Raw genomic sequence first — 25,182 nt, 5'->3', positions numbered from 1 at the left:
TGTGCAGCGTTTATTTGAAACAGTGAATGCCAGCCACAGGTCTGACTTCTCCATCTCACATGGCATGCAGCCAGTCCTAAGTGACCATTACTATGAGGACTGTTGACTCTGTAGGCTGATCCTGTTCTTTCAGTCCTTGGAGAAATCCCAGAGTAGCTGTACTCTTTGACCTTTCACTGTGAATCATTTCACAGTTCAGCCAACTATTATAGATTCACCGGAAGAATTACACCTACTACCTCCAGCTCAGGAGGACAATGTGCACACACACCACCTGGGAAATACTGTTAGCAGAAGCTTGAAACCTTAGAACCTAGATTCAGGAAGGATTTTTTTTTTTTCTCTTTTTTTGGCTATTGGAAATTAACTTGGTTACGAAAGCGAGTATCAGATTCCACCCTCTCCCTCCCCCAGCAGCTTCTATCCCCACACCACCGTTAGCTTCACTAAACACAAACGATCCCGCAGATCGCCCAGCTACCCTGTGCCATTTGCACCTTTCTCCTGCTTCTGACGCGTACACCAGATTGGGCTGGCGATCCCGCGACACGACGACCGCATCCGGATCGCCCCGCTCTCCCCCATTTCCGCCCCGCCCAGTGCCACCAGATTCCTCGCAGCAAATGAAAGTGAAAGCGCTACGTGTGGCACCGCGCAGTGTGCGCGGGCAGGGCCAGGCCCACACGGGACCCCCGGCCGGGCCCCGTCCCCGCCGCGCTGCAGCGGTTACTCAGCTGCCGCTCGCTGCGCGGGCTTCAGAAACCGCCTCCCCAGCGCCGGCCGCTCGCCTCCCCTCAGCTGGAAATGATGGGGGTTTATTATTTTTCTTTTAATAAAGCTCGTTATGGAGCGTGAGCCGGGCCGCCGGCGAGGAGGGGGCCGCCCCGGCCCGCCGCCCACCGGCAGCGCCTGCCCGGCGCCAACCGACTGCACACCGGAGCTACAGCAGCTGTAGCACAGCCACCCCAGCACCTCCCTGCGGCAAGACTGGACTCCTCGTTGGCGACACTGCTCCCGCCTCACCCCACGGCACCGGACGGGGGTCGCTCCGAGGACATTGCCCCCACCCCCTCCGCCACGAGGTGCGCGCAACCTCCCCCTTCACTGTTTTTCGTTACCCCGACTGTACCCCTACCCCCCCGCTGCCACGTGACGCGGCGCGCATGCGCAGCCATGCCGCCGGCCCGGGGCATATCTGCAGACTGACGTCAGCGTGCTTTGTGCCGTCCCCCGGGCGAGACTGCTAAGATTCTCTGCTGCTGCGTTCGGCTTGGCTGGGGGCCGACAGGGAGAGGAGGTCTGGGGTTACTTCAACCAAGCTTTCCTCCTCCCCTCCTAACTCAGATGATACTCATATGGTATTTTGCACAGAGGAGACTGCTCAAGAGGAGGGCATCTACCCCAATATAAGCCTGTTTTTCCTTCCTTCCTTCCTTCTTTCCTCCCTCTCTCTCTTTTTGTTGGAAAGACAAAACGTGTCGGGTGATAGGTTGGGTGAATTGATGGCATCCTTCCTCCTGCCAAGCTAGACCGTTTTCTAAAAACCCCTTTTAGGAAGGCTAAAGAATTTTATTCTGTTGGAGAATATAACCCTGATGAATACTTGCACAGAGAGGAAAAGCAGAGAGGAATACGGGAATCGTCCTGTGCAATCTCTATTGTTTGAAACTTATTTTATATCAGAAATTGAAGATGAAAACGGTAAGGAAGATTTCATGCTATTCAATGAAACTTTTGATTTTCTTGTGTCCCGAATAACGGTGCGTGCAGGGCTTTGGGGAGTGGGGGAAGGTTTATATTGCATTAGGCGAGGTGGATTTGGAGTAATTTCAGAGAGAAACCTTTGAGGATGGGAGAAGGAGGTGCGAGGATTTTCAATCGAAAAGAATAGTGTTTTATGAAATACGGTCTCGAATAGTGAAACTTTTTTTTAGATTTTTTTCATGCTTTAATACTAAATCTTTGGTAGAGGGAGGGAAAAAAAAAAAAGGAAAACCAAAGCAGCCCCCAAACCCCAACGACAACCTACAGCTAATCGGGATTGTTTTAAATTTAAAAAGCCCAGCTTTTTGTCGTGCCGTGTCCGGTGTCCGCTTTAGCGGTCAGACAAGTGCATATTTTGTATTGGAGCTCGGAAGGTCGGCGCGGCCACGGTCCCGCAGCCTGATGCTGGCGGAGATGTCGGGCTCTCGCCGGGTTTATCAGAAAAATGGAAGCGTGTGGTTTTGATTTACTTCGAGCCGCTTGGGATTTGCCAGGCTTTTAACCCCGCGGAGCCGTATCTATCGGTGCGTGTCTGTCTCCGTAGCGGCCTGGGGTTCAAATGGATTTTGTTTGGTGGGGGAGGTAAGTGGGCTCTCGCTCCCTGGCGATGTATGTGTGGATTTTGTCTTCGCTAATTTCTTTCATCGTTGTACAAGAGGGGAGAGACAGACTGACTCTTGTTTTTGTTTGGGCTAAACGCCAAGTGTCTGGGTCACACGCGTTTTATCCAAATAGATTCAGCACTGCTGTCTGGAAATGGGCTGCTGAAAGTTAACTTTAGGATCAACTCTACCACAGCAACCAGACTATTCCCTTCAGTCTCTCTAGGGAGGAGGGCGTGGTTTGCTTTTTTGTTTTTTCTTCCCCCTTCCCTTTTGAATATCCTTTGAAGGATGTGTGTCTAGTGACCTCCAACTTCAATACTAGTATTTCCCGCCAAGTTTTGTTTTTTTTAAAAAACTTTTTGTGTGTGCAGACGTGTGTGTGTGTGTATAATATACATGTGTATACGAGTTGGGCTGTGTGTGTAGGCGTTTTTCTAGCCTGTTGTTGTTTTGGGTATTTTTTGTTTGCTTTTTCGCCGCCTTCCCCCCCCCCCCCTTTTTTTTGTTTTTCCCCCTCAGAAATACAATGATAGCTGATCCCTCAGCAGGGGCAGAGGGGAGGCGTGGGGCAGGTGGAGGGGAGAGTCTGTTCAGACAACGGCAGTCCCGTCTCCTCCGGGGGGCGGCTGGCTGCGCCGTACATCGGGGCACGCACAGCAGCACTTTTATTCTTCACGCCTCGGTTTCTGATTAATACCCGGGGAGGAAAGATCCGTCCTTTCCCTTTGTACGTACGCCCCCCCCCCCCCGCTTTCCCCAGCCTCCTCCCCATCACCCCCCGGGCCCCGTTTCTTTTCACCAAGCCCTTCCAAGTGCGGTCTGTGCGTCGCTATTTACGCCTGGGGAGCTCCCAGGGGCACGGCTAATCCCCGGCTTTTGAAGCCTTATAACGCTTTTCACGGCCAGCCCCGATACCTGTAATTGAATCTGTGTGATTGATGTCCGCCCTCCCTATTTCCTTAGCAACCACTCGTACTGCCGGCGCGGCCGGCCGCGCCTTGACGCAGCGCTCCCCGCCGCCCGCCCGAACTGGGGAAGGCAGTGGGCACCTCGCGGCGGCGGGGGAAGCCCGCGCCCGTCCCCCCCTCCCCCCGCGGGCAGGCGCGGCGCGCGGGCCGGCGGCCGTTGCTTGCGGGGGCCGAGCCGTCGAGGTGGGACGTGATGACACCCCCCCCCCCCCCCGCCGGGGAGCGGCAGAGCTATTTCCCGCGCGACGCGTTTGTCGCTCCCCTCGGTCCGTCGGTTCTGCCCCGAAGCGTAACCCCCGGTTGGTCTGCGTGATCCGGCGCTGTTGTTTCGGCACCTCAGTTGCTACCACGAGACCTCGTCACCGCCAAGCGCGCGAGAGCAGCTGTTCTGTAGTGGACGCCCCTTGTGTAGATACCCCGGGGGTGGTGGGGCCGTGTCTGTCCCTAGGTTCGGAGGGGGGGGAGGCGGCACGTGTGGTGATGCTCTGCCCGGCTCTGGAGATAGCGGTCTCTTGGCAGCTTGACTATCCTAAAACTTAAGCTACCTTCAGTTTAAGGGACGCTTTAGTTGGCCAAGGCGCCTTAACTATATATCCTTTTGCTTAGATGGAGGCTCCCAAGGTGACTGGTCTGAGCAGTTTGGCTAGCCGCGCCCGCCCCCCCCCCCCCTTCCCCATTCTGCCCCAAAGTAGTCTTCCTGTATGTGTTTATGGCCTCTTTTCCCCTCGTTGAGTTTTGGTGGGTAGAAAGCTCATGGCACCAGTGACAGGACTGCCACTGTCATCAGTGCCTCTGCAGAAATGCCAGTGCCATGTACCTGCTTTGTCATCGGCATCCTGGATTTTGAAAAACATCTTGTACTTTCTCTTTGTTACTTGGCAGAGCTTTTATAATTAGTCAGGAACTGTGGTTTTAGGTAAATGTTCAGGAAATGGATCTATACCTGCCCTTACTGTGGGTGAACATGTAGTTCAGCCATAAGGCAGAGGAAATGCTTTTTATTGTAAGCTTAGTGTTGACGAAATGTGTCATCTTTACCACAATCAAAAGCAGAATGCTGAATATGTGCTATCTAGGCAGTTAAAAAGAAAAAGGGTATAGACAGTGGATAGTTTGAGGTTCCTACCTAACTTCATACTGGAAGTACTATATCTGGAGTTACCAATTTGATGACAAATTGGAAACTGTTCAGAAAAAAGCTGCAGAAATAATTAGACATCTAGAAACTGGATTGTACGGAGTGAGGTAAACCAAATAGGTTGAGCTGCTTATCAGGAAGTGTCAGGAGGTGCTTGTATCAGATTATAACTATCCGTGCAAGGAAAAGAAAGCAGATCATCAGCAGACAGTGGCAAAGCAAGATTCAGTGATTGGAATTTGAAACTGGATGTTCTCTGATTAGAAATAAGGAACATTCTTTAGTATATGAATGTAGCTGAAGAGTATGGGATTGATTATGTCTCTTCAAAACTTGTAAAAGTCTAAAAGCTGTAATTAAATATTAGGTAGGAAATAAAGGTTTTACATGGAAGGTCAGACCAGAGATTTTATTAATTTTGTTTGAGGCCTTGCCACATGTGAATGGCATCACTAAATCCTTATGCTTCCCCAGAAAAAAAATACTACTAAGTCCAAGCTATGCTTGCAAAGTATCTTTTATTCCCTCTACAAACCTGATTAAATCCTGTGTGCTGTCTTGAAAGATATTTAAAAAGTAGGTATTGGAATGATCAGATTAGTCTCATTTACATGTTAATAATTAGATGCATTTCAAATTGGCTAAGAAGTTTCCTGATATTCATTGTGATATTAGTAAATAGGATTTGCATGATGTTGATTTCTTCTTGAGATGACATGCTTTAACCTTTACAAATAATCCACTGGCTGCAGGGGTATTACCCATCTGAATGAATGTTGTAAATCACTCCCAGAATTTTAGAAAGGCAAATTTATCTGGTGCATGTATAAATGACTATGTATGCTTTTGGAAATTTGTTTTTAAATGGTTTTCCCTTCTCTGGTGTTCTGTTTCTCCATTGTCTGCCTCTGCAGAGTTTGCTCTATGCACAGGTGTGCTGAGAGTGCTTAAGAGGACTGATTAGTACCAGCTGACACAACATATGGTTTGGTATTCCATGATGCTGGACTGTTAGTTGGCTGTGTAAAACTTCCATTTAATCCCTGGCCACAGCTAAAGCTGCTTTTCAGTATTACTGCAATAGTGTTTTAAATGCAAAAAAAAAAAGGGGGGGGGGAGGGAAGTAACATTGAAAATAAAAATATATTCTACTACATCAAATTGTAGTTAATATGTATACAACAAATATTTGAAAACTTAGAATGTGTATGATGAATAGTTTCAAATACAGAAATTTGTTCTTTAGTAAATAACAAAATACATGCTGCAGAAAGATCAGATAACTGTACTACTCTGGATTCTTTCCCAGGTTCTTCCTTTGTCTACCAGTGTATTGGGTCTAGTTATTCACTGCTGAAATCAATGAGTGCATAGCATCGATTATAGCTGGAACAAGTCTGAACACAGTATTTGAACAAGAAACCTTAATTTTATGATTTCTTGTGCCTATTTAACATAAAGCAGATATGTGCATCTTAAGTTGTATGGAACTAGTAGTTCAAGGTTAATGGTAACTTATGGTTTTTGTAAGGTTGTGACCTTGGACCATGAAAGCGATAATGGTTGAATATTATTTCAAAATGTTATATTGCGTAGTTCGCTATGATAGCTTAGTGTTTTGCAGTATAGATCTGTTTTAATAAAAAGAATTTGCCTTGACTCATTTTCTTTTGTTTTTCAGGAAAACAAATGGAGCAAGTTCAGTTAACTATCCAGTCTAATGTCTTACTGATATCTTAAGGAATCTTACAAATACTTATTTTGAATTGAGAAAATGACTGCAGATATAGAAGAAAATACAGGTTGTTGGAAAAGAATACCTGTCAAAAAGTGAAACATCCAATAGTTAATTTGGAAGTAGTATAAAATACATATACCTGTTATGGTGTGATTCTGGAGTGGAGTTAACTCTATAGCACACAGGTAGCCCTCCAAGGAGGGGGGGGGGGGGGAAGCAGCTTTCTGTTTTTCTAAATTATGGAACTTTTTTGGAAGATGTGGACATGGATTTTGAGCCTAGTCATGGTTTCATCGGAATTTCCCAGTGACAACAGGCTTTCATATAGTTCTCAAGGTAGGGGTCAGACCTCTGTAGCTGACAAGAAGCATCGATTTTTGCATTGCATTTGGGTAATATTTTCTAAACTACGTTCGTATAATTAATGAGATCTGCTCTTAGTTTTATCATGATTTATTGTCATGGAAGTTTAAATACAGCAAATCTGATTAAATTGTTGTTTTAATTTGTTTTTGTCTACTTTTAACTGTAGGAAAGCCTTGCAAATTTAAATCTAGTAAAATGTTGTACTTGATAATAGTTTAGAGACTTGCCATAACATCATTAACATGTTTTTAAACTAGGAAGTAAGGATCTAATCTTATTTTGATCCATTAACATTTATAGGTTTTTAATGAAATGAAGAGCAGTTTTACATGTTTTTACAATATAATACTTTTCATTACTACTGTTTTTATTCTTGCAGGTGGATCTAATAGCTTTTGTCTTTGAATGGTATCACTGTGAAGAATACGTCCTTCTTAGGTAGAATTTAGCCCCAAATGTTTACATATTTTGGGTAAATAGGAAAAAGATGTAATTAAAAACTTTTGTATTTCCAGTGACATCAGGTTAATAAGAAAACACGTTCAGTTTCATGACTTAGAAAAAGAAAAGAATGTTTTCTTTTATCTAGTAAAACTCTCCATCTTGATTACCTGAAAATGACTTACTCATGAGGGTGATGAGATTTAGCCAAATATGGTTTATGTTTATACTACTACTTGTTGTTTCCTGTTATATTTTCTTCTCTTCTATGCCCACTCCCTGGATTGTCTTACCTTGTGATTACAAAGAGGAATTTCTGTCTTACCTTGAACACTACCAACTAACAGTCCCAATAAGGGTTGATCAAAATGGAGCCTTCCTCAGCTTTACTGTGAAAAATGCTAAACCTTCAAGAAGGAGGAGGAGTACAGACCCTTATGACCAAGAACTGGCATTATTTTTTAAACTTTCTGCCTATGGCAAGCACTTTCATTTAAACCTGACTCTCAACACAGATTTGGTGTCTAGACATTTTACAGTAGAATACTGGGGGAAAGATGGACCTCAGTGGAAGCATGATTTTTTAGACCACTGTCATTACACAGGATATTTGCAAGACCAACACAGTACAACTAAAGTGGCCTTAAGCAACTGCAACGGTCTGGTAAGTCCACATTACATGTTCTAGTATAATAGCGTGCTTGTCCCTTTTTAAATTACAGAACAACTACTTAATTGGCACATCTTTCAGTTTTTTGAGTCCCTGCGAGAAGCAAGCAGACAGGAAGGTGCGAAAACCCCCTAAAACCTGGTCTGGGTCCTGGGGAAAAGTTTTTCAAGATTAATTGTAAGTACTAAGACCCAATTCTGTAGTCCTTTAGCAGGCAACATTTTCAGTGTTTACAGTGTCTGCACTAGGGCTGCAAGATTAGGTCTGTGCTGAGATCATTACGGGTTATAGAAATGTTACAAACTCAAGGAGGCAGAGGAAAACAGTGGGTCCTTTAGGATGCTGAATCTCTCCAGGGACGTTGACTGAACTGAACACCTGCTTGTCGTTTTTGAGAATTTGGGTTTAGAAACTTTGAGTAAATAACAGAGAAGAGGAATTGCTTGGTGTAGAAGTCATCATTGCCATAAATTCAAAGAGTGAAGAGGAGAGTAGATCCTTTGCAAGTACCAGCATCAGAAAGTAATTATTTACCTTTTTTTAAAGAAATATTTTGTTTACAAATCATAAACAGTTGCATTTAAAAGCAGGATTAGAAATTCTTATCTCTTATTCTCATTTCTTCTTTTACTGTTGATCTGTTGATCACATGGCAGTAGTACTTGCATGGGAAAAAGCTGCTTTTGTTCCCAACAGAAATTGGAAAACAAATGCAAAAAATTAAAACCCAAACTATTGAGTAACAAAATACTAAAATAGAAGGGCATGACTAGAAAATACTAAATCAAGAGCCTAGTAATCTCTCTAGTAAAAATATATGTATATATTGTGGTTATTCATTTTGGATTTAATTATAGTAGAATGCTGGTCAATCTCCTTGTTAGGAGTAGACAGATCTAACTAATTGTTAAAGGGGGAGGAGATTACACAGACTTGCTAAACTAATTCCTATTTATTCTTGGAAGCGCTATTGAATAATGCATCTTGGGATCTTCTTTACAAACAAGAGCCTGCTGCTTCAGACCTAGATAGGATGCATTATACCCAGTTATTTGTGATGTCCCTGATACAGTTTAGGTTAATATTTTGGAGTACTCTTGAGGAAAAAGAATTTAATGGGGATTTCCAGGGCTAAGTGACGCTTTTGAAGAAATGTAGTTAAAATGGTGTTCCATTGAGTGTGGTATCACAGTTTGGTTAATGCAGACTTGCAGCTGATAGGTCTCAATGTAGTACAATTTTCACTTTGGTTTTATAGTTCCTACGTAATAACATTTTTGTCACAGTTATTTAAGCTCTTTAATATACTGGATCATTTTGCTTTAGAGTTCTTTTCATCTAAAAATACTATGGAGAGCAAACCCCTGCTTTTAGGACTCACTTCTTTAAAATAGGCCGCATACCTCTACATCTCCAGAGTTTCTGCCAGTTGAGGTACAGCCTGGTTGGCCCCCTTGGAGCTTGCAGTCTGTGCCATGGTGCTCCTATTTCGGTTCTTTGACCTTGGCCAGGGGGTGAGCCAAGAATGCCTGCTCTTGCCTTAGCCAACTCCTGTTTTCCTTTCATGTTAGGAAAACAAGAGTGGGATGAAGCAGAAAAAAAGTCCATGTTTTCCTATCAGCTTTCCCCATCTCTTGCTCCTCATGGCACTTGTTTTCTTCAAAGAATTTAGCAGCATGGTAGGTGTCACTTCTAAATGAAGCCTTCTTGAGGTGAAGCAGAATATTTTTGGTTTTGGGGTTTTTTTTGTTTGTTTTTTTTGTTTTGTTTCTGTGCCTCAGGCACTGAGGTGACTTCTAGCACTCCTATTGCTGCGTGTTTTCCCTCTGCCCTCAGCCTTACTGTTTTTGCTGGGGTGAAGCTGTCTTGTTCTGTGGTTCAAGGTGTTGGTACGTTAACTTAATCTGTAAGTTAACTTTAGTGTGGAGTGCTTCCTAGTTAAACAGTCATCTTTGGTGCTTTTAGCTGCTGTTAGCTCCTCCGTATTTCTTCCAGGTATTCCTGGTTTGGATTAAGGCAGCCTCAGTTCTCTGGGCACGCCATGACTGGCACTCTCGAGTTCTTCTTGGCCATGCCTCTTACTTGGGACTGCAAGTGTCAGGTGTCCACTGCATCTCCTAGAAAGGCTGAATCACAAGTATGTGAGGCTTCTGTCATGCTCCAGAAGCAGCAGTAGGGGTGACACAAGACTCTTTCTCAGAGGCAGGGATCCTGCAAAGGGGTGCAGTGGTAGGCTGTACTCAATATCATATTCTACCATACAGAAATTCCTCTGTCATACAGTGTTGGCAGGGCCTTCCAGAGCACCGAGTATAGGAGTTATCACTCCATTCAGACAAATCCATCAGGGTTATTTTTAAATGATGATTCCTACTGACATATTTTGTTATATAGCTGCTGGTTAGAACATGGTTAATAAAGCAATTGGCAGTGAATATTGAAGACACTAGTACTTGTTTTAGAATTAGTGATAGTTCAGAATATGTCATGCTCAAGACATTTGTATTTTCCAGTCTGATTTTTGGTCTGTAAGAAACTGCCAGTCATTCTGCCTAGTCCTTGATTAACATCTGTCCCAGAGCCAGTCATTTAAAGTTGTCAGTAACTAAAACAAGTAGTAGCCTTTAGCATGAGTGTTGCTCACAAGCAAAATTTAAGCATTCCATTTATACCAGTTGTCCTGTTAGACTTCACTATTGCCAAATTTTTTCCCCTTAGTGAATGTTTTGAGTTATTCTGTTTAGTTATCAGGATGGGCAGGTGAGGCCATGGTTTAATTAACGTAAGTTTTATGACTTAGAAGAACACTTGTAGTATCTGAGTTCTAGTGCATGAAGGGCTTCCTCAGTTTCATTATAAGTGACCAGCAGTCAGTTCATTTCCCTGTCGCTATTTCCTGTTTCAGCATCTCCCTCTATTTCTCATTACCAAGCACCCCAAAATTACAGGCTGCTGTTTACCAAAGTTTCATTCCAGCAGTTTCCATCTGCTGGGCCCTGATTATGCTATATAAACTGTCTGAAGTTATGAGGAAAGCTCTATAATCCAGTGAACAGTCATGTGAGGAAACTGAAGGTCTTATCTGGCAGGCTTGCTGGCTTCCAAACTCATATTTACTTTAGTGGATGTTACATTTGTGGATGGATTGCAGGTTTGGCCTTCTCATGAGAGCCTGCAAAGAGCAGTATTTTAGGGCCTTTGAATGTTGGGTGTGAGGCAACAAGGCTGAAGCAGGAGTAGCTGAGGCATTGTCTCAGCTGAGTATGTCATACTGAAGGAAAGAGAAGAAACAGTGGTAGACTGGCTGAAGAGAGAAATTCACTGCAAGGGAAAGAAATTTGTTTAATTCTGAGGGGAGCAAGTCTTGAAGAAAAGTTTTGGGGCTTATAGTAGTGGAATTGAGCAGAAACCAAACTCTTTGCATTCTGACCCACCTCTGTCCTCTGCCAGGTGTCCAAGCTCTTAACTGAGTGCTCAAACAAGTTTTTCACAGTAGCAGATTTTCTCATTTTGAGCTGAAAAGCCCAGTAGTGGGGAACGCTTTAAACATTTCCTTGGAACCATAGTAGCCCCAAAATACAATTTAACCTCCGATTCACTTTCCTAATAATAATAACTTTCTACATGTTTTAATGTAAAATGCCAAGTATTTCCATGGCATGTGAAGTTCCATGCACCGAGTAACATTTGTGCTGAGTAGCACAGGTGTTTCCATCCAAATAGAAATGATAAAGAAAGCCCAAGAAGTAGACTTTGGCTAAAAGCATGACCTTACTTGGTTAAAGAAAGAATTATTTTGCTGGAAGACTTCGTTTGTTTCATGTATTCCTAAATTCATATGTGTATTAATTATTCATTTGAAAGCTGATTCTACCATAAAGAATGTATCTACTTTTGTAGATCATAAATTGCATGTAGTATGGTATTTCTGAATCGTATGTAAAGTAATGTATAATTCATAAAATAACTTATAAAGATCAGAAATGATATTGAAATAGATTTAGTATTCTAGATTGGTGTCTTTGGAGTTCTCTTTGGTACTAATATGTATTTGCAGTATAGACTTAGTATTCAGAAAATTATATATAAGCTGTCCCTGTCATAGTTTTTAAGATGTTTGCGTGGTTTCAGCCCAGCCGGTAACAAAGGACCACGCAGTTGCTTGCTCACTCCTCCCGCCCCCCTCTGGTGGGATAGGGAGGAGACAGAGAAGAGAAAAGAAAAAAAACCTGGAACCTCGAGGGTTGAGATAAAGGCAGTTTACTGGGACAACACAAAAAAAGGTTACAACAACAACAGTACTAATGAAAGAGTATACAAAACGAGTGATGCACAGTGCAACTGCTCACCACCCGGAAGCCGATGCTCCGCCACTTCCCCCACTGAAAGTCGAGGGAGCACCCCCAGCCCGCTCCCCATTTATATACTGAGCATGATGTCACATGGTATGGAATAGCTCCTTGGCTAGTTCAGGTCAGCTGTCCTGGCTATGCCCCCCACCTCCCAGGTTCCTGTAAAAATTAACTCTATCCCAGCTGAACCCAGGACATTATCCACCCCTTATTCTATACCATCTACATCATGCCCAGATCTTACATTTTCCAATCAACCACTACCACTTTCCTTGTCTTATATATAAGTATATGGACACCCTCTCACCACACACAAATAGTATTCCCTTAGTCAATAGGCTATCCCTCTAATGTGTCCATCAATTTTATTCAATCCATGACTTTGGGGCTCCATCTGTTGTAACAGTTCTTCAGGATAAGAGAGATGGTGTGAAGTGTTGGGTTGTTGTATGCTGCCTCTGGAACTTGTGGCTAGTACATTTGGTGCAACCCACGCCCTTGGTCTGCATGTCGAAGATGTTGATCTTGAGGAAATCGCTGGGCGCCAGTTCAAGTTCTATCACTGTTGTACTTGGCTCAGTTTCAAAGTCCATCCTGCAGTCATTTGGGTAATTCTTACAGTAATACCCTTGATATGGCATATAGACACTATAGATACAATGACATGCATTGGCAGGTTATTTAGCAGTTAAGTATCATACAGCCCAATTCACTGGCTATTCTCTCCCAAAATCAAATCTCCCTGAGGTACACATCGAACTTCCCCATGCTTCTGCATCACCCACAAGGTGTACCCAGGTCCCTGAGCAAAAACAACCCCTTGAATAGGTTTGCCTCTGCTTGAGGGAGGACTAACCCAGACTGTCTTTCCTAACATACTCCTCATGCGCACTACAGGGACTTTATCCCCTTCTATAGTATGTAAAAGTTCTGATTGGGCAGGGCCACCCTGATGGGCAGATCCTCTGGTGTTGACTAACCAGGTGGCTTTTGCTAAATGTGTATCCCAATGTTTGATGTTTCCACCCCCCATTGCTCTCAATGTAGTTTTCAGCAGTCCATTGTATCGGTCGATTTTTCCGGAGGCCGGTGCGTGATAAGGGATGTGATATACCCACTCAATGCCATGTTCTTTGGCCCAGGTGTCTATGAGGTTGTTTCGGAAGTGAGTCCCGTTGTCCGACTCAATTCTTTCTGGGGTGCTGTATTGCCATAAAACTTTCTCTTCAAGGCCCAGGATAGTGTTCTGGGCAGTGACGTGGGACACAGGATATGTTTCCAGCCATCCAGTGGTTGCTTCCACCATTGTAAGCACATGGCACTTGCCTTGGCGTGTTCGTGGGAGTGTGATATAGTCAATCTGCCAGGCCTCCCACTGTTTATATTTCAGCTATCGCCCTCCATGCGACAGGGGTTTTTGCCGCTTGGCTTGCTTAATTGCAGCACATGTTTCACATTCATGGATAACCTGTGCGATAGTGTCCATGGTCAAGTCCACCCCTCGATCACAAGCCCATCTATATGTTGCATCTCTTCCCTGATGCCCTGAGGTATCATGGGCCCACTAAGCCATAAATAGCTCACCCCTATGGTGCCAGTCCAGGTCCACCTGAGACACTTCAATCTTGACAGCCTGATCCACCTGCTGGTTGTTTTGATGTTCTTCAGTGGCCCGACCCTTGGGTACATGAGCATCGATGTGATGTACTTTTACAACCAGATTCTCTAGCCAGGAAGCAATATCTTGCCACAATGCAGCAGCCCAGATGGGTTTACCTCTGCACTGCCAGTTGCTCTGCTTCCATTGCTGTAGCCACCCCCACAGGGCATTTGCCACCATCCATGAGTCAGTATAGAGATAGAGCACTGGCCACTTCTCTCTTTCAGCAATGTCTAAAGCTAGCTGGATGGCTTTCACCTCTGCAAACTGACTTGATTCACCTTCTCCTTCAGCAGTTTCTGCAACTTGTTGTGTAGGACTCGGTACAGCAGCTTTCCACCTCCGATGCTTTCCCACAATGCGACAGGATCCGTCAGTGAACAGGGCATATTGCCTCTCATTTTCTGGCAGGTTATTATACAGCGGGGCCTCTTCAGCCCGTGTCACCTCCTCCTCTGGCGACATTCCAAAATCTTTGCCTTCTGGCCAGTCCGTGATCACTTCCACAATTCCTGGGCGACTGGGGTTTCCTATGCGAGCCCATTGTGTGATCAGTGCAATCCACTTACTCCACGTGGCGTCAGTCGCGTGATGTGTAGAGGAGACTCTCCCTTTGAACATCCAGCCCAGCACTGGCAGTCGGGGTGCTAAGAGGAGCTGTGTCTCAGTACCAACCACTTCTGAGGCAGCTCGAACTCCTTCATATGCTGCCAATATCTCTTTTTCAGTTGGAGTATAGCGAGCCTCGGATCCTCGGTATCCCCGACTCCAAAACCCCAGGGGTCGGCCTCGGGTCTCCCCAGGTGCTTTCTGCCAGAGGCTCCAGGTAGGGCCATTCTCCCCAGCTGCAGTATAGAGCACATTTTTAACATCTTGTCCTGTCCGGACTGGCCCAAGAGCTGCTGCATGAATACTCTCCCGTTTAATTTGGTCAAAGGCTTGTCATTGCTCAGGGCCCCATTTAAAATCGTTCTTCTTCCGGGTAACTTGGTAGAGAGGACTTAGAATTTGACTGTATTTTGGAATATGCATTCTCCAAAAGCCCACAACACCTAAGAAAGCCTGTGTTTCCTTTTTATTTGTCGGTGAGGACATAGCTGCTATTTTGTTGATCACGTCTGCAGGGATCTGACGACGTCCATCTTGCCATTTTACTCCTAAGAACTGGATCTTCTGTGCAGGTCCCTTGACCTTACTTTCTTTTATGGCAAAACCAGCCTTCAAAAGGATTTGGATTATTTTCTTCCCTTTCTCAAAAACTTCTTCTGCTGTGTTGCCCCATACGATGATGTCATCAATGTATTGCAGGTGCTCTGGAGCTTCCCCTTTTTCCAGTGCAGCCTGGATCAGTCCATGGCAAATAGTGGGGCTGTGTTTCCACCCCTGGGGCAGTCGATTCCAGGTGTACTGGATGCCCCTCCAAGTGAAAGTAAACTGTGGCCTGCACTCCGCTGCCAAAGGAATGGAGAAAAATGCATTAGCAATGTCAGTTGTGGCATACCACTTAGCTGTCTTTGATTCCAGTTCATGTTGAAGCTCTAACATATCTGGCACAGCAGCGCTCAGCGGTGGCGTGACTTCATTCAGCCCCCGATAATCTACTGTTAGTCTCCATTCCCCATTAGATTTCCGCATGGGCCATATGGGACTATTAAAGGGTGAGTGAGTCTTGCTGATCACTCCTTGGCTCTCCAATTGGCAAATCAGCTTATGGATGGGGATCAGGGAGTCTCGGTTGGTGCGATATTGCCGCCGGTGCACCACCATGGTAGCAATTGGCACCTGTTGTTCTTCAACCTTCAGCAACCCCACAACCGAAGGGTCTTGGGAGAGACCAGGCAGGGTAGACAGCTGTTCAATCTCCTCCGTCTCCAAGGCAGCTACACCAAAGGCCCAACGGTACCCTTTTGGGTCCTTGAAATACCCCCTCCTGAGATAATCTATACCAAGGATGCACGGGGCCTCTGGGCCAGTCACAATGGGGTGCTTCTGCCACTCATTCCCAGTTAGACTCATTTCAGCTTCCAATACGGTTAGCTCTTGGGATCCCCCTGTCACACCAGAGATACAGATGGGTTCTGCCCCTTTATAACTTGATGGCATTAGGGTGCATTGTGCACCAGTGCCTACTAGAGCCTTATATTCCTGTGGGTCTGATGTGCCAGGCCATTGAATCCACACTGTCCAGTAGATTCGGTTGTCCCTCTCCTCCACCTGGCTGGAGGCAGGGCCCCTCTAATCCTAATCCTGGTTAGAGTATCCATTACTCACTTTTTGCAAATGTGAATCAGAAGTCCCTTCAAGAGGATCAGAAATGAGATCAGCCCATCTACTGCGTCTGGGGGACTGCTCACGGGAAACTGGAGCAGCAGTTTTCCAAGAAGAATCCTCTTTTCTGCTTGCTTTTTCTCGCAAGTCCCGTACCCGTGCATCCAGGACTGAGGTAGGTTCTCCATCCCACTTCCTCATGTCCTCTCCATGGTCATGCAGGTAAAACCATAGGTTAGCCTGTTGCGTGTACTTTCTCTCTCCTCTCTCTTGGGCAGAGGAATGCTTACTCCCAATAACTGCGATGCGGGCCTGTACAGGTGAGGAGGAGGGCATATCCGCTTTGAATTGCTGGAACTCTCAGGACAATTCCTCTACAGCCGAGACACAGGCCCATAGGGAGGAAGAGAGACTTCCTTCGTATTGCCAGAGTTGGACAGCCAATTCATCCACCGTTTGTTCATAGCCTTCTTTCCAGGACATTACTGCCAATGAGTTGGCATAGGTTGGTGGTGCACTTTGTAGAAACTTCCGCCACATCGGTTGTGTGCATTGGACTTCATCTGGATCTGTGGGTGACTGCGCATTTTCCGGATCATTATAAATCACCTCCAGCACGGCTAATTCCCTCAGATATTGGATACCTCTCTCCATGGTGGTCCACTTGCCTTGGTGACATGTAACTTCATCCTTGAAGGGGTATCTTTCCTTCACACCTAACAGAAGTCGCCTCCAGAGGCTGAGGACTTGTGTTTTTCTCCGAATCACCTTGTCGATGCCCCCTTCCCTAGACAGGGATGCCAGCTGCTTGGCTTTCTTACCCTCTAATTCCACACTACTGTCCCCATTATCCCAGCATCGGAGTAACCAGGTCACAATGTGCTCACCTGGGTGGCGGCTAAAATCTTTTCTCATGTCACGCATCTCAGGGATAGAGATCGGGTAATTATTTCAGGTTCTGCCTCTTCCTCCTGTTCTCGCGATGACCCTGGTTCATCTTCATCTCTCACTAAGCGAACTGATTTCTTTGTGTGTTTCTTTTTCTGCACAGGGGCAACTGATAGTGGCACAGGTTGGTTCTCTGCTTTAGCTGCAGTATCTGTCACCGGAGTAGGGGTAGCCACGGTACCTGTTGTCAGGGTAGGGGCAGCCATGGTGCTTGTTGTCGGGGTTTGGGTAGCCATGGTGCCTGTTGTCCTGTTTTCCATCTTTTCCCCCTTTTCCCCCTGAGGGTGCTGCCTAATATCAGGCAGTGTTTGGTAGATACTGGCCAGGACCCAGCACAGTGTAGTGAGTTGTGTGTCTTTGGAATAGCCACAGCATTTTCCTTTCAAATATTCTACCACTTCATGAGGGTTCTGTAGTTGTTCGGGAGTGAACTTCCAAGCCACTGGAGGTGAGAAGTTCTCTAGATACCTGCCCATATCCTCCCACATGCCGTGCCACCCATGAATATCCAGCTTTGGGGCAGATCTCTGGGTGGTACTCTTAAAGAGCCTTTTTGTAGCCCTAAACAAGACCTGAAACACATTCAGGAGGCATAGCACTAACAGCACACTGGCTTGCGCATCCCAAGGATGTTAAAAATTCTCGAAAGCTGTTGTAATTAGCCGGAAGGAGAGAAGGGAGGCGAACGGACGGGGGGAAGTATCCCCCCTCTGACTTCCCCATGGATTGGGTGCGATTACCAATAAATTCTGATAGAAGGTGCCCGAAGTATGGAAATGATATCACTGCTGCATACAGATACCAGCTTAACCTCATGACCAGTGATGTAATCATTTCACAAGTCGACATTGCCCAGTACAGCAAAATGATAATCCCAATCACTCTCCCAGAGGTGAGAAACGCAACTACAGGCAATACATAGAGCATATAAGAATTTACAAAACGCCACCATGTAAACAAATGAATCAACATTGTGACTAACATCTATTTATCTAGTATAAGAAATGCGTATGACAAATTTGTTTCAACACACTCTGGCCAGATCTGTCGTTATCTCAACCCTTCGTGCCCCACATTGGGCGCCAAAAAAGGACTGTCGTGGTTTCAGCCTAGCCGGTAACAAAGGACCACGCAGTTGCTTGCTCACTCCTCCCGCCCCCCTCCGGTAGGATGAGGAGGAGAATCAGGAAGGAGAAAAAAAAACCCAAACCTGGAACCTCGAGGGTTGAGATAAAGGCAGTTTACTGGGACAACACAAAAAAAGGTTACAACAACAACAGTACTAATGAAAGAGTATACAAAACGAGTGATGCACAGTGCAACTGCTCACCACCCGGAAGCCGATGCTCCGCCACTTCCCCCACTGAAAGTCGAGAGAGCACCCCCAGCCCGCTCCCCATTTATATACTGAGCATGATGTCACATGGTATGGAATAGCTCCTTGGCTAGTTCAGGTCAGCTGTCCTGGCTATGCCCCCCACCTCCCAGGTTCCTGTGAAAATTAACTCTATCCCAGCTGAACCCAGGACAGATTTCTTGTCAGATTCCATGATGTACTGTCCCAGGCCAGATTATTATTTTTTTTAACTTGAGAACACACTAAGCTAATGCAGTCTGTTTCCTCAGTCATAAAACCACACAGATATGTAGAGCTAGCTGTAGACATACTGAACAAGACCGACACATTTTCAGAAGTTTCCGTTACTATTGGTTTATATTTAAAATGGATAAAGCGTAAAGTCTAGAAAGGTTCACGGCAAGGAGAAACTGGAAAACAGTAGTACTGTGTGGAAAAGGCACTTACTTGTCCTCCATAATTCAATTTGCTTCTGTTTCTGGTGGACACCCCCCATCTGAAGTAGGTAAGGCCTCAGTTAGACAGCCTGACACTAAAAGATTCCTTTTCACAAATTCAGGGGAACTCCATGTGGATTCACAGATTTGTCTGAGCATGTCAAACTGCTGGATTCAGACCTTATATATATTAGCAGGAGTTGACAGTCTGTAGTGGGATTGGATAACACAGGACTTCAAACAATCTGGTTTAGGTAATAATCTTGGGAATGTTGCCTGTAGTAACCTACTTGGGGCATTCAGCTTGTTTCTTAAATTCATGGTATTTTTTCAAAATCTGTTGCTGGTCATTCTTATGTCTTAATGATATTTCTTATACTTTGGAGTAGAAGTTTAATGTACAAACTGTTTAAGATGAAATACAATGGCAAAACTAAAAAAAAAAGCTAATTCCTTTTAATGCTTCAAAAAGGCATTATTTCAGTCTCCTTTTGCAACTGAAACTGTGTTGTGCTCAAATAACAGATAAGCCAAAAGTGTGTTTTAGAAAGTTTGTTTGGATATAATAATGTAATCCCCACTATTAATCAGGCATTGCTGAATGCATATACAATAGAAGTATCTCTAGCCATATGAATTTTCTAAACTCCTAATTAGAATAAATGGTGATTGTCACTGAAATAGGTATTTCTTATGTACAGAATTTGGAGTGCTGCTTAAAAATCATTCACTTCAACAAGACCACTTGCATCAGTTTAATATTGGAAGAACGTTTTTTTTCAAGCAAAATTAAAATGTTAGGTTTAAAATGGTGTATATATATGCAGGGCTTATGTGAAGGGCATATGCAGGGAAAGCTGAGTTTCCAGTGTTTATCAAATCACTTGGCTAGCTGCAGCAACTGACTACATGCGTATTCTGATTACCTGGTGGCAGGTGTGAGTTAAAATTTATTTGCAGTTCCTCAACTAAATGTTATTAAAATATCCTTTTCTTAAACCTCCATAGTGTTTGGGTAGATGACATCATGTTGACTAGGCATAGGAAAAATTGGTGATACTCTCCTAGCTTTTTTAACTGCTGGTACCTGAAGGAACTGTGATGATAGTTTGCAGATATTCATAATAGTTTTTGCTTATTTTATATGCAATTTGTTTAGAGAATTAATGCTGCAATTTAGAGCTTGATGATGGTGATGAAAGGGTCGAGTGCTTATGGGTAAGAATCAGGGGAAAGGCCAACAAGGCAGACCACCCAACCAGGATGAAGAGACAGATGAAATATTCTATAAGCAGCTGGGAGAAGTTTCATGATTGCTAGCCCTTGTTCTCATGGGGGAATTCAACTTACTAGATGTCTGCTGGAAAAACAATACAGTGGAGAGGAAACAGTCTAGGAGGCTCCTGGCATGTGTGGAAGATAACTTCCTGGCACAGTTGGCGAGTGAGCCAACTAGTGAAGGGGCCCTGCTGGACCTGTTTGTGAACAGAGAAGGACTTGTGGGTGATGTGATGGTTGGAGGCCATCTTGGGCACAGTGCTCATGAAATGATAGAGTTATAGAGTTTTTAATTCTTGGAGAAGTAAGGAATGTGGTTAGCAGAAGTGCTACCTTGGACTTCTGGAGGGCAGACTTTGGCCTGTTTAGGGGCCTGGTTGATAGAGTTCCTTGGGAGGCAGTCCTGAAGGGCAAAGGAGTCCAGGAAAGGTGGATATTCTTCAAGAAGGAAATCTTAAAGGTGCAGGAGCAGGCCATCCCCATGTGCCAAAAGACAAGCCACCAGGGAAGAAGACTGGCCTGGCTGAACAGAGAGCTTTGGCTGGAACTCAGGAGAAAAAAAAAAAAAAAAAGAGTTTATGACCTTTGGAAGAAGGGGCAGGCAACTCAGGAGGACTACAAAGATGTTGTGAGGTTATGCAGGGAGAAAATTAGAAGGGCCAAAGCCCAACTAGAACTTAATCTGGCTACTGTGGTAAAAGACAATAAAAAATGTTTCTATAAATACATTAGCAACAAAAGGAGGGCTAAGGAGAATCTCCATCCTTTATTGGATGCGAGGGGAAACATAGTGACAAAGGATGAGGAAAAGGCTGAGGTACTTAATGCCTTCTTTGCCTCAGTCTTTAATACTAAGACCAGTTGTTCTTGGGGTACTCAGCCTCCTGAGCTGGAAGACAGAAACAGGGAGCAGAATGAAGCCCCGTATGATAATCCAAGGGGAAATGGTTAGTGACCTGCTACACCATTTAGACACACACAAGTCTATGGGGCTGGATGGGATCCACCCAAGGGTATTAAGGGAGCTGGCAGAAGTGCTCACCAAGCCACTTTCAATCATTTATCAGCAATCCTGGTCAACAGGGGAGGTCCCAGTTGACTGGAAGTTAGCAAATGTGATGCCCATCTACAAGAAGGGCCAGAAGGAGGATCTGGGGAACTACAGGTCTGTCAGCCTGACCTCAGTGCCAGGGAAGGTTATGGAGCAGATCATCATGAGTGCCATCATGTGGCATGTACAGGACAACCAGGTGATCAGGCCCAATCAGCATGGGTTCATGAAAGGCAGGTCCTGCCTGGCTAACCTGATCTCCTTCTATGACCAGGTGACCTGCTTAGGTGGATGAGGGAAAGGCTGTGGATGTTGTCTACCTGGACTTTAGTAAGGCCTTTTGACACTGTTTTCCACAGCATTCTCCTGGAGAAACTGGCTGCTCATGGCTTGGATGGGTGTACTCTTCGCTGGGTAAAAAACTGGCTGGATGGCCAGGCCCAAAATGTTGTGGTGAATGGAGTTAAATCCAGTTGGCAGCTGGTCACAAGTGGTGTTCCCCAGGGCTCAGTATTGGGGCCAGTTCTGTTTAATAACTTCATCAGTGATCTGGACGAGGGGATCAAGTGCACCCTCAGTAAGTTTGTGGATGACACCAAGTTGGGAGGGAGGGTTGATCTGCTCGAGGGTAGGAAGGCCCTACAGAGGGATCTGGACAGGCTAGATCGATGGGCTGAGGCCAATTGTATGAAGTTCAACAAGGCCAAGTGCCGGGTCCTGCACTTGGGTCACAACAACCCCATGCAGCGCTACAGGCTTGGGGAAGAGTGGCTGGAAAGCTGCCTGGCAGAAAAAGACCTGGGTGTGCTGGTTGACAGCTGGCTGAATATGAGCCAGCAGTGTGCCCAGGTGGCCAAGAAGGCCAATGGCATCCTGGCTTGTATCAGAAACAGTGTGGCTAGCAGGAGCAGGGAAGTGATCATCCCCCAGTACTTGGCACTGGTGAGGCCGCACCTTGAGTACTGTGTTCAGTTTTGGGCCCCTCACTACAAGAAAGACATTGAGGTGCTTGAATGTGTCCAAAGACGTTTTAATTGCTGAAGGTTCAGGAGATTGCATAGTTGGCCTGAAATCTCCCCTTTCTTCTGCAAACCACTCCCTGTTTGGAAGAAGCTGAGTTCACAAATGTGAAAGTTATGAGAATAGAATATCTAGTATTCTGCATTGCAGTATGAGGGGGGAAAAAACAAGTTCACTTGTTCTGGAGAATGAGGTCTAGTACACAGTCTGCAACAACTCGGATTTGCCAAAGATTTGCGGCAAGACCTTTTAAGGAATAAATGCTTTGTAGTTAGTGTAGCTGGAGTTAATAATTTGATTTTAATAACTAGCTCAGTTTTGGAATTAAGCATCTGGATGTAAAATGCTGAATGGTTTCCCTGAATATATTTTCTAGAATTAATCCCTCATGCAGTTTTTCTTTGATGCAGTATGTGGCATTAAGCATCTACTGGTATGGCATCACGGAGGGATATTGGGCTCACCCTTTGATCAAGGCCATTTTGGCTTGGCATCACTTTTAATGGATAGGAATCACATACTTTTGTAACATCTTTGTGAACAGATTGTTTGTCATATACCAAGAATATATCTTGCTTTCTTACCACATCTACCAAAAACAATAGGAAAGAACTCCAGAAATAGGGCAATGATATTTTAATTCTTTTCTCATTGTGTTGCTTATAGGCACTTACTCCTGCTCCCACTAAAGTCAGTGGAGAGCTGGCTCATGCATTGTTTTCTGTGTTGGCTTATAGTTGTGGATTTCTTCACAGAAATAAATGATAATGAAATGTTATTTAAAATTAAGCTTTTTAATAGGAGTTTTATATTGTCTTTTGCAAGTTTTTATTTTCTTCTTTTCTCCTTTAAGCATGGAGTCATTGCTACAGAAGATGAAGAGTATTTTATTGAGCCTTTAAGGAATATAACAAAAAAATCCAGTAACTTTAATTATGAGAATGGTCATCCTCATGTTATATACAAAAAGTCTACCATGCACCAGCAACATCTTTATGATCATGGTCACTGTGGAGTCTCAGGTAAATGAGTATGAGTGTCATTCCTTTTAAAAAATTATAACTTAAGACTTATTTTAAATTATCTTTCTTGGTTCACATGTAAGGTACAGTGGAGAATGTACCAGTAGGAATCATCCTTTTAGGTGATGTAGTGACTACTGTTGAAAAGTAGTTTTTGCTTTTTTTCAGATTTAGATCAAGAGTGTAGTGTCTTTTGAAAACTAAGATGCTGAGAGTAAGTCTTGTTTTATTCCTGTGTTGTGTACAGTGATAATGATGAGCACAGGCTTCCTCAAAATGTGCTATAAATGTACTTTGTACCCCGACTGGAAGGTGTGATTGAGTGACTAAGTATTACAGCTCAATGTTTAGCAAGTGTTCCATCTCATTTGAGGAAACTTGATGTGTAATAAATGTGTTAGTATTAGGATTAGTAATATTTGTAACTGAAGTCCACATCTTTCTCATTTATGGAGGTTTATGTTTTTTTGGTTTAGTGGGCTTTTGGTTTTTATGGCTTTTGGTTTAGTGGGTTAACATTTTTCCATGATAGTTGAGTATGTGATTTACAGGTGCCTTACAGGAAGGATTATATAGTTTTGATTGAGACATTTTCCTTGTAAAGCAGTTTTTACTTGAAATTTGTTTTTGTGGAAGTTCTCTTTGACATGGTTTTCACTTGCTTAAACTGAAGCTGAAAACCAATTTCTTGAAGACAACTTGGAGTAAATCTGACATTTTAGAGCACTAAAATAATATGGTTTTATGTAATGGAAAAATGTTTTAACCTTGTCACTTGTTTATGTTTCAGAAATATCTTGTTCTTAAAAGTTCAGTCCTGGACAGTTGTATTCCATAAGATTCAGTGCACAGGACAGGCTGACAAATACTAATCTTAAAATAAAACAATACCACTGTTCATTGATGTAACTTATTTCAGCTTCTTTTGGAGGTTGTAACTTTTACTGGCACCAGCTGACTAAAGTTACAGTGCAGACTGTCTACAAAAGCCTATACTTGGGAGACTGTTTTTCCCGAGTGGTTCAGTTAACTGTGTTACTTGTAGTGAATGTCAAACTTTATGTATGTAAGTTTGGAAGTGTTATTCCATCTATGTGCTTCTAATGATTGCAAAACAAGTCTCCTAACTATTACTGCCTGCTAACTGATTGTAAAGTAAGAGTACTAATGTATGTGGATGTTCCAATTTATGCATTTTATGACAGACATCTGCGAAGCATCCATCTTTTTCTTTCATTTTGTAGGGAATGCTGTCACTTAAGCCTCTTGAAATAAGTAGAAGAATCACGAAATGTAGGACAGTGTTATTTTTACCATTATGATATTACTAGAAAAAGAAGATGTATTGGTCTCTGTCAGATGTTATCTTTTAGATTAATGCTTAGGAAGTCACCCTCCTCCAAGTGAGGATGAAGCAGTGGCAGCTAGTTTGATCATGTTGCATCCAACTGTTCTCGTGGTATCTGTTGTATGGATCATAGATCGATCAGAGCTATACATCTTGACTGTATTTTTTGTGAAACATGCAGTAATCTTTAGTGTTAATTTCTTTGCATGTTTGATGCTGCCTTTATTCTTGGAAGCTCCTGTGCACTTCCTGAGCTTTCGCATCTGTTGCATCCTGAAGTCCTTAATTATTGAAATACAAAAGCACTATTTCTTACAAACCTGAGATTATTCTCATGCTCATTCATCTCAGTTTCTCCTTTTTCTGTTGTTCTGTGTACTACTTCTACTCTATAAAAATTTCTGAAAAACTTTGCTCTCCCCCAAAACTTCAAGGTCTTACTTTTTCAGATGATGTGCTATTTTAATGCTCTCTTCCTGGGTACCAAAACCTTTTAAACTCTTTCTCTGAGCACTGTTTCAGCTTTATCCCAAAGTGACATGGCATCCAAAGCATCCCCAGAATATCTAAGAAGTAAAATCAAATATTAATTTTCAGTTCCTCAGTTTTTAGACCCTAGGACTAAAGTCAGGTTTGCAGTAATAACTTTTTGCTAGTAGAATGAATCTTTGGGGCATTTGACTGTTTTTGGAAGTTTTGAACACTCCAGTTTTGTGGTTGTCATTTATTTATTTTTAAAAGTCTAAATGCA

The 25,182-nt window shown here is 43.8% G+C and overlaps 1 protein-coding gene across 12 annotated transcripts in view; it reads left to right on the top strand.

Moving 5' to 3' along the window:
* The first annotated feature begins 1,206 nt into the window (after positions 1-1,206).
* Positions 1,207-25,182, top strand: part of LOC138683530 (A disintegrin and metalloproteinase with thrombospondin motifs 6-like) — a 185,859-nt gene continuing 161,883 nt past the window's right edge. For 2 of the 12 annotated variants that reach the window (XM_069775476.1, XM_069775465.1), the window contains exons 1-2: positions 1,208-7,684; positions 22,915-23,083. In XM_069775476.1, the coding sequence (XP_069631577.1) occupies positions 7,208-7,684; positions 22,915-23,083 (646 nt within the window). In that variant the 5' untranslated portion in view covers positions 1,208-7,207. Of the gene's footprint in view, positions 7,685-7,785; positions 7,868-22,914; positions 23,084-25,182 lie in introns of those variants that run through there. The other 10 variants (XM_069775469.1, XM_069775466.1, XM_069775468.1 and 7 more) reach the window with 10 other exon arrangements.

The sequence above is a fragment of the Haliaeetus albicilla genome, chromosome W (assembly GCF_947461875.1).
Source record: "Haliaeetus albicilla chromosome W, bHalAlb1.1, whole genome shotgun sequence".
Lineage (NCBI taxonomy): Eukaryota > Metazoa > Chordata > Aves > Accipitriformes > Accipitridae > Haliaeetus > Haliaeetus albicilla.
Note: the sequence above shows the minus strand (reverse complement) of the source record. Positions and strands in the feature narration are given on the sequence as shown.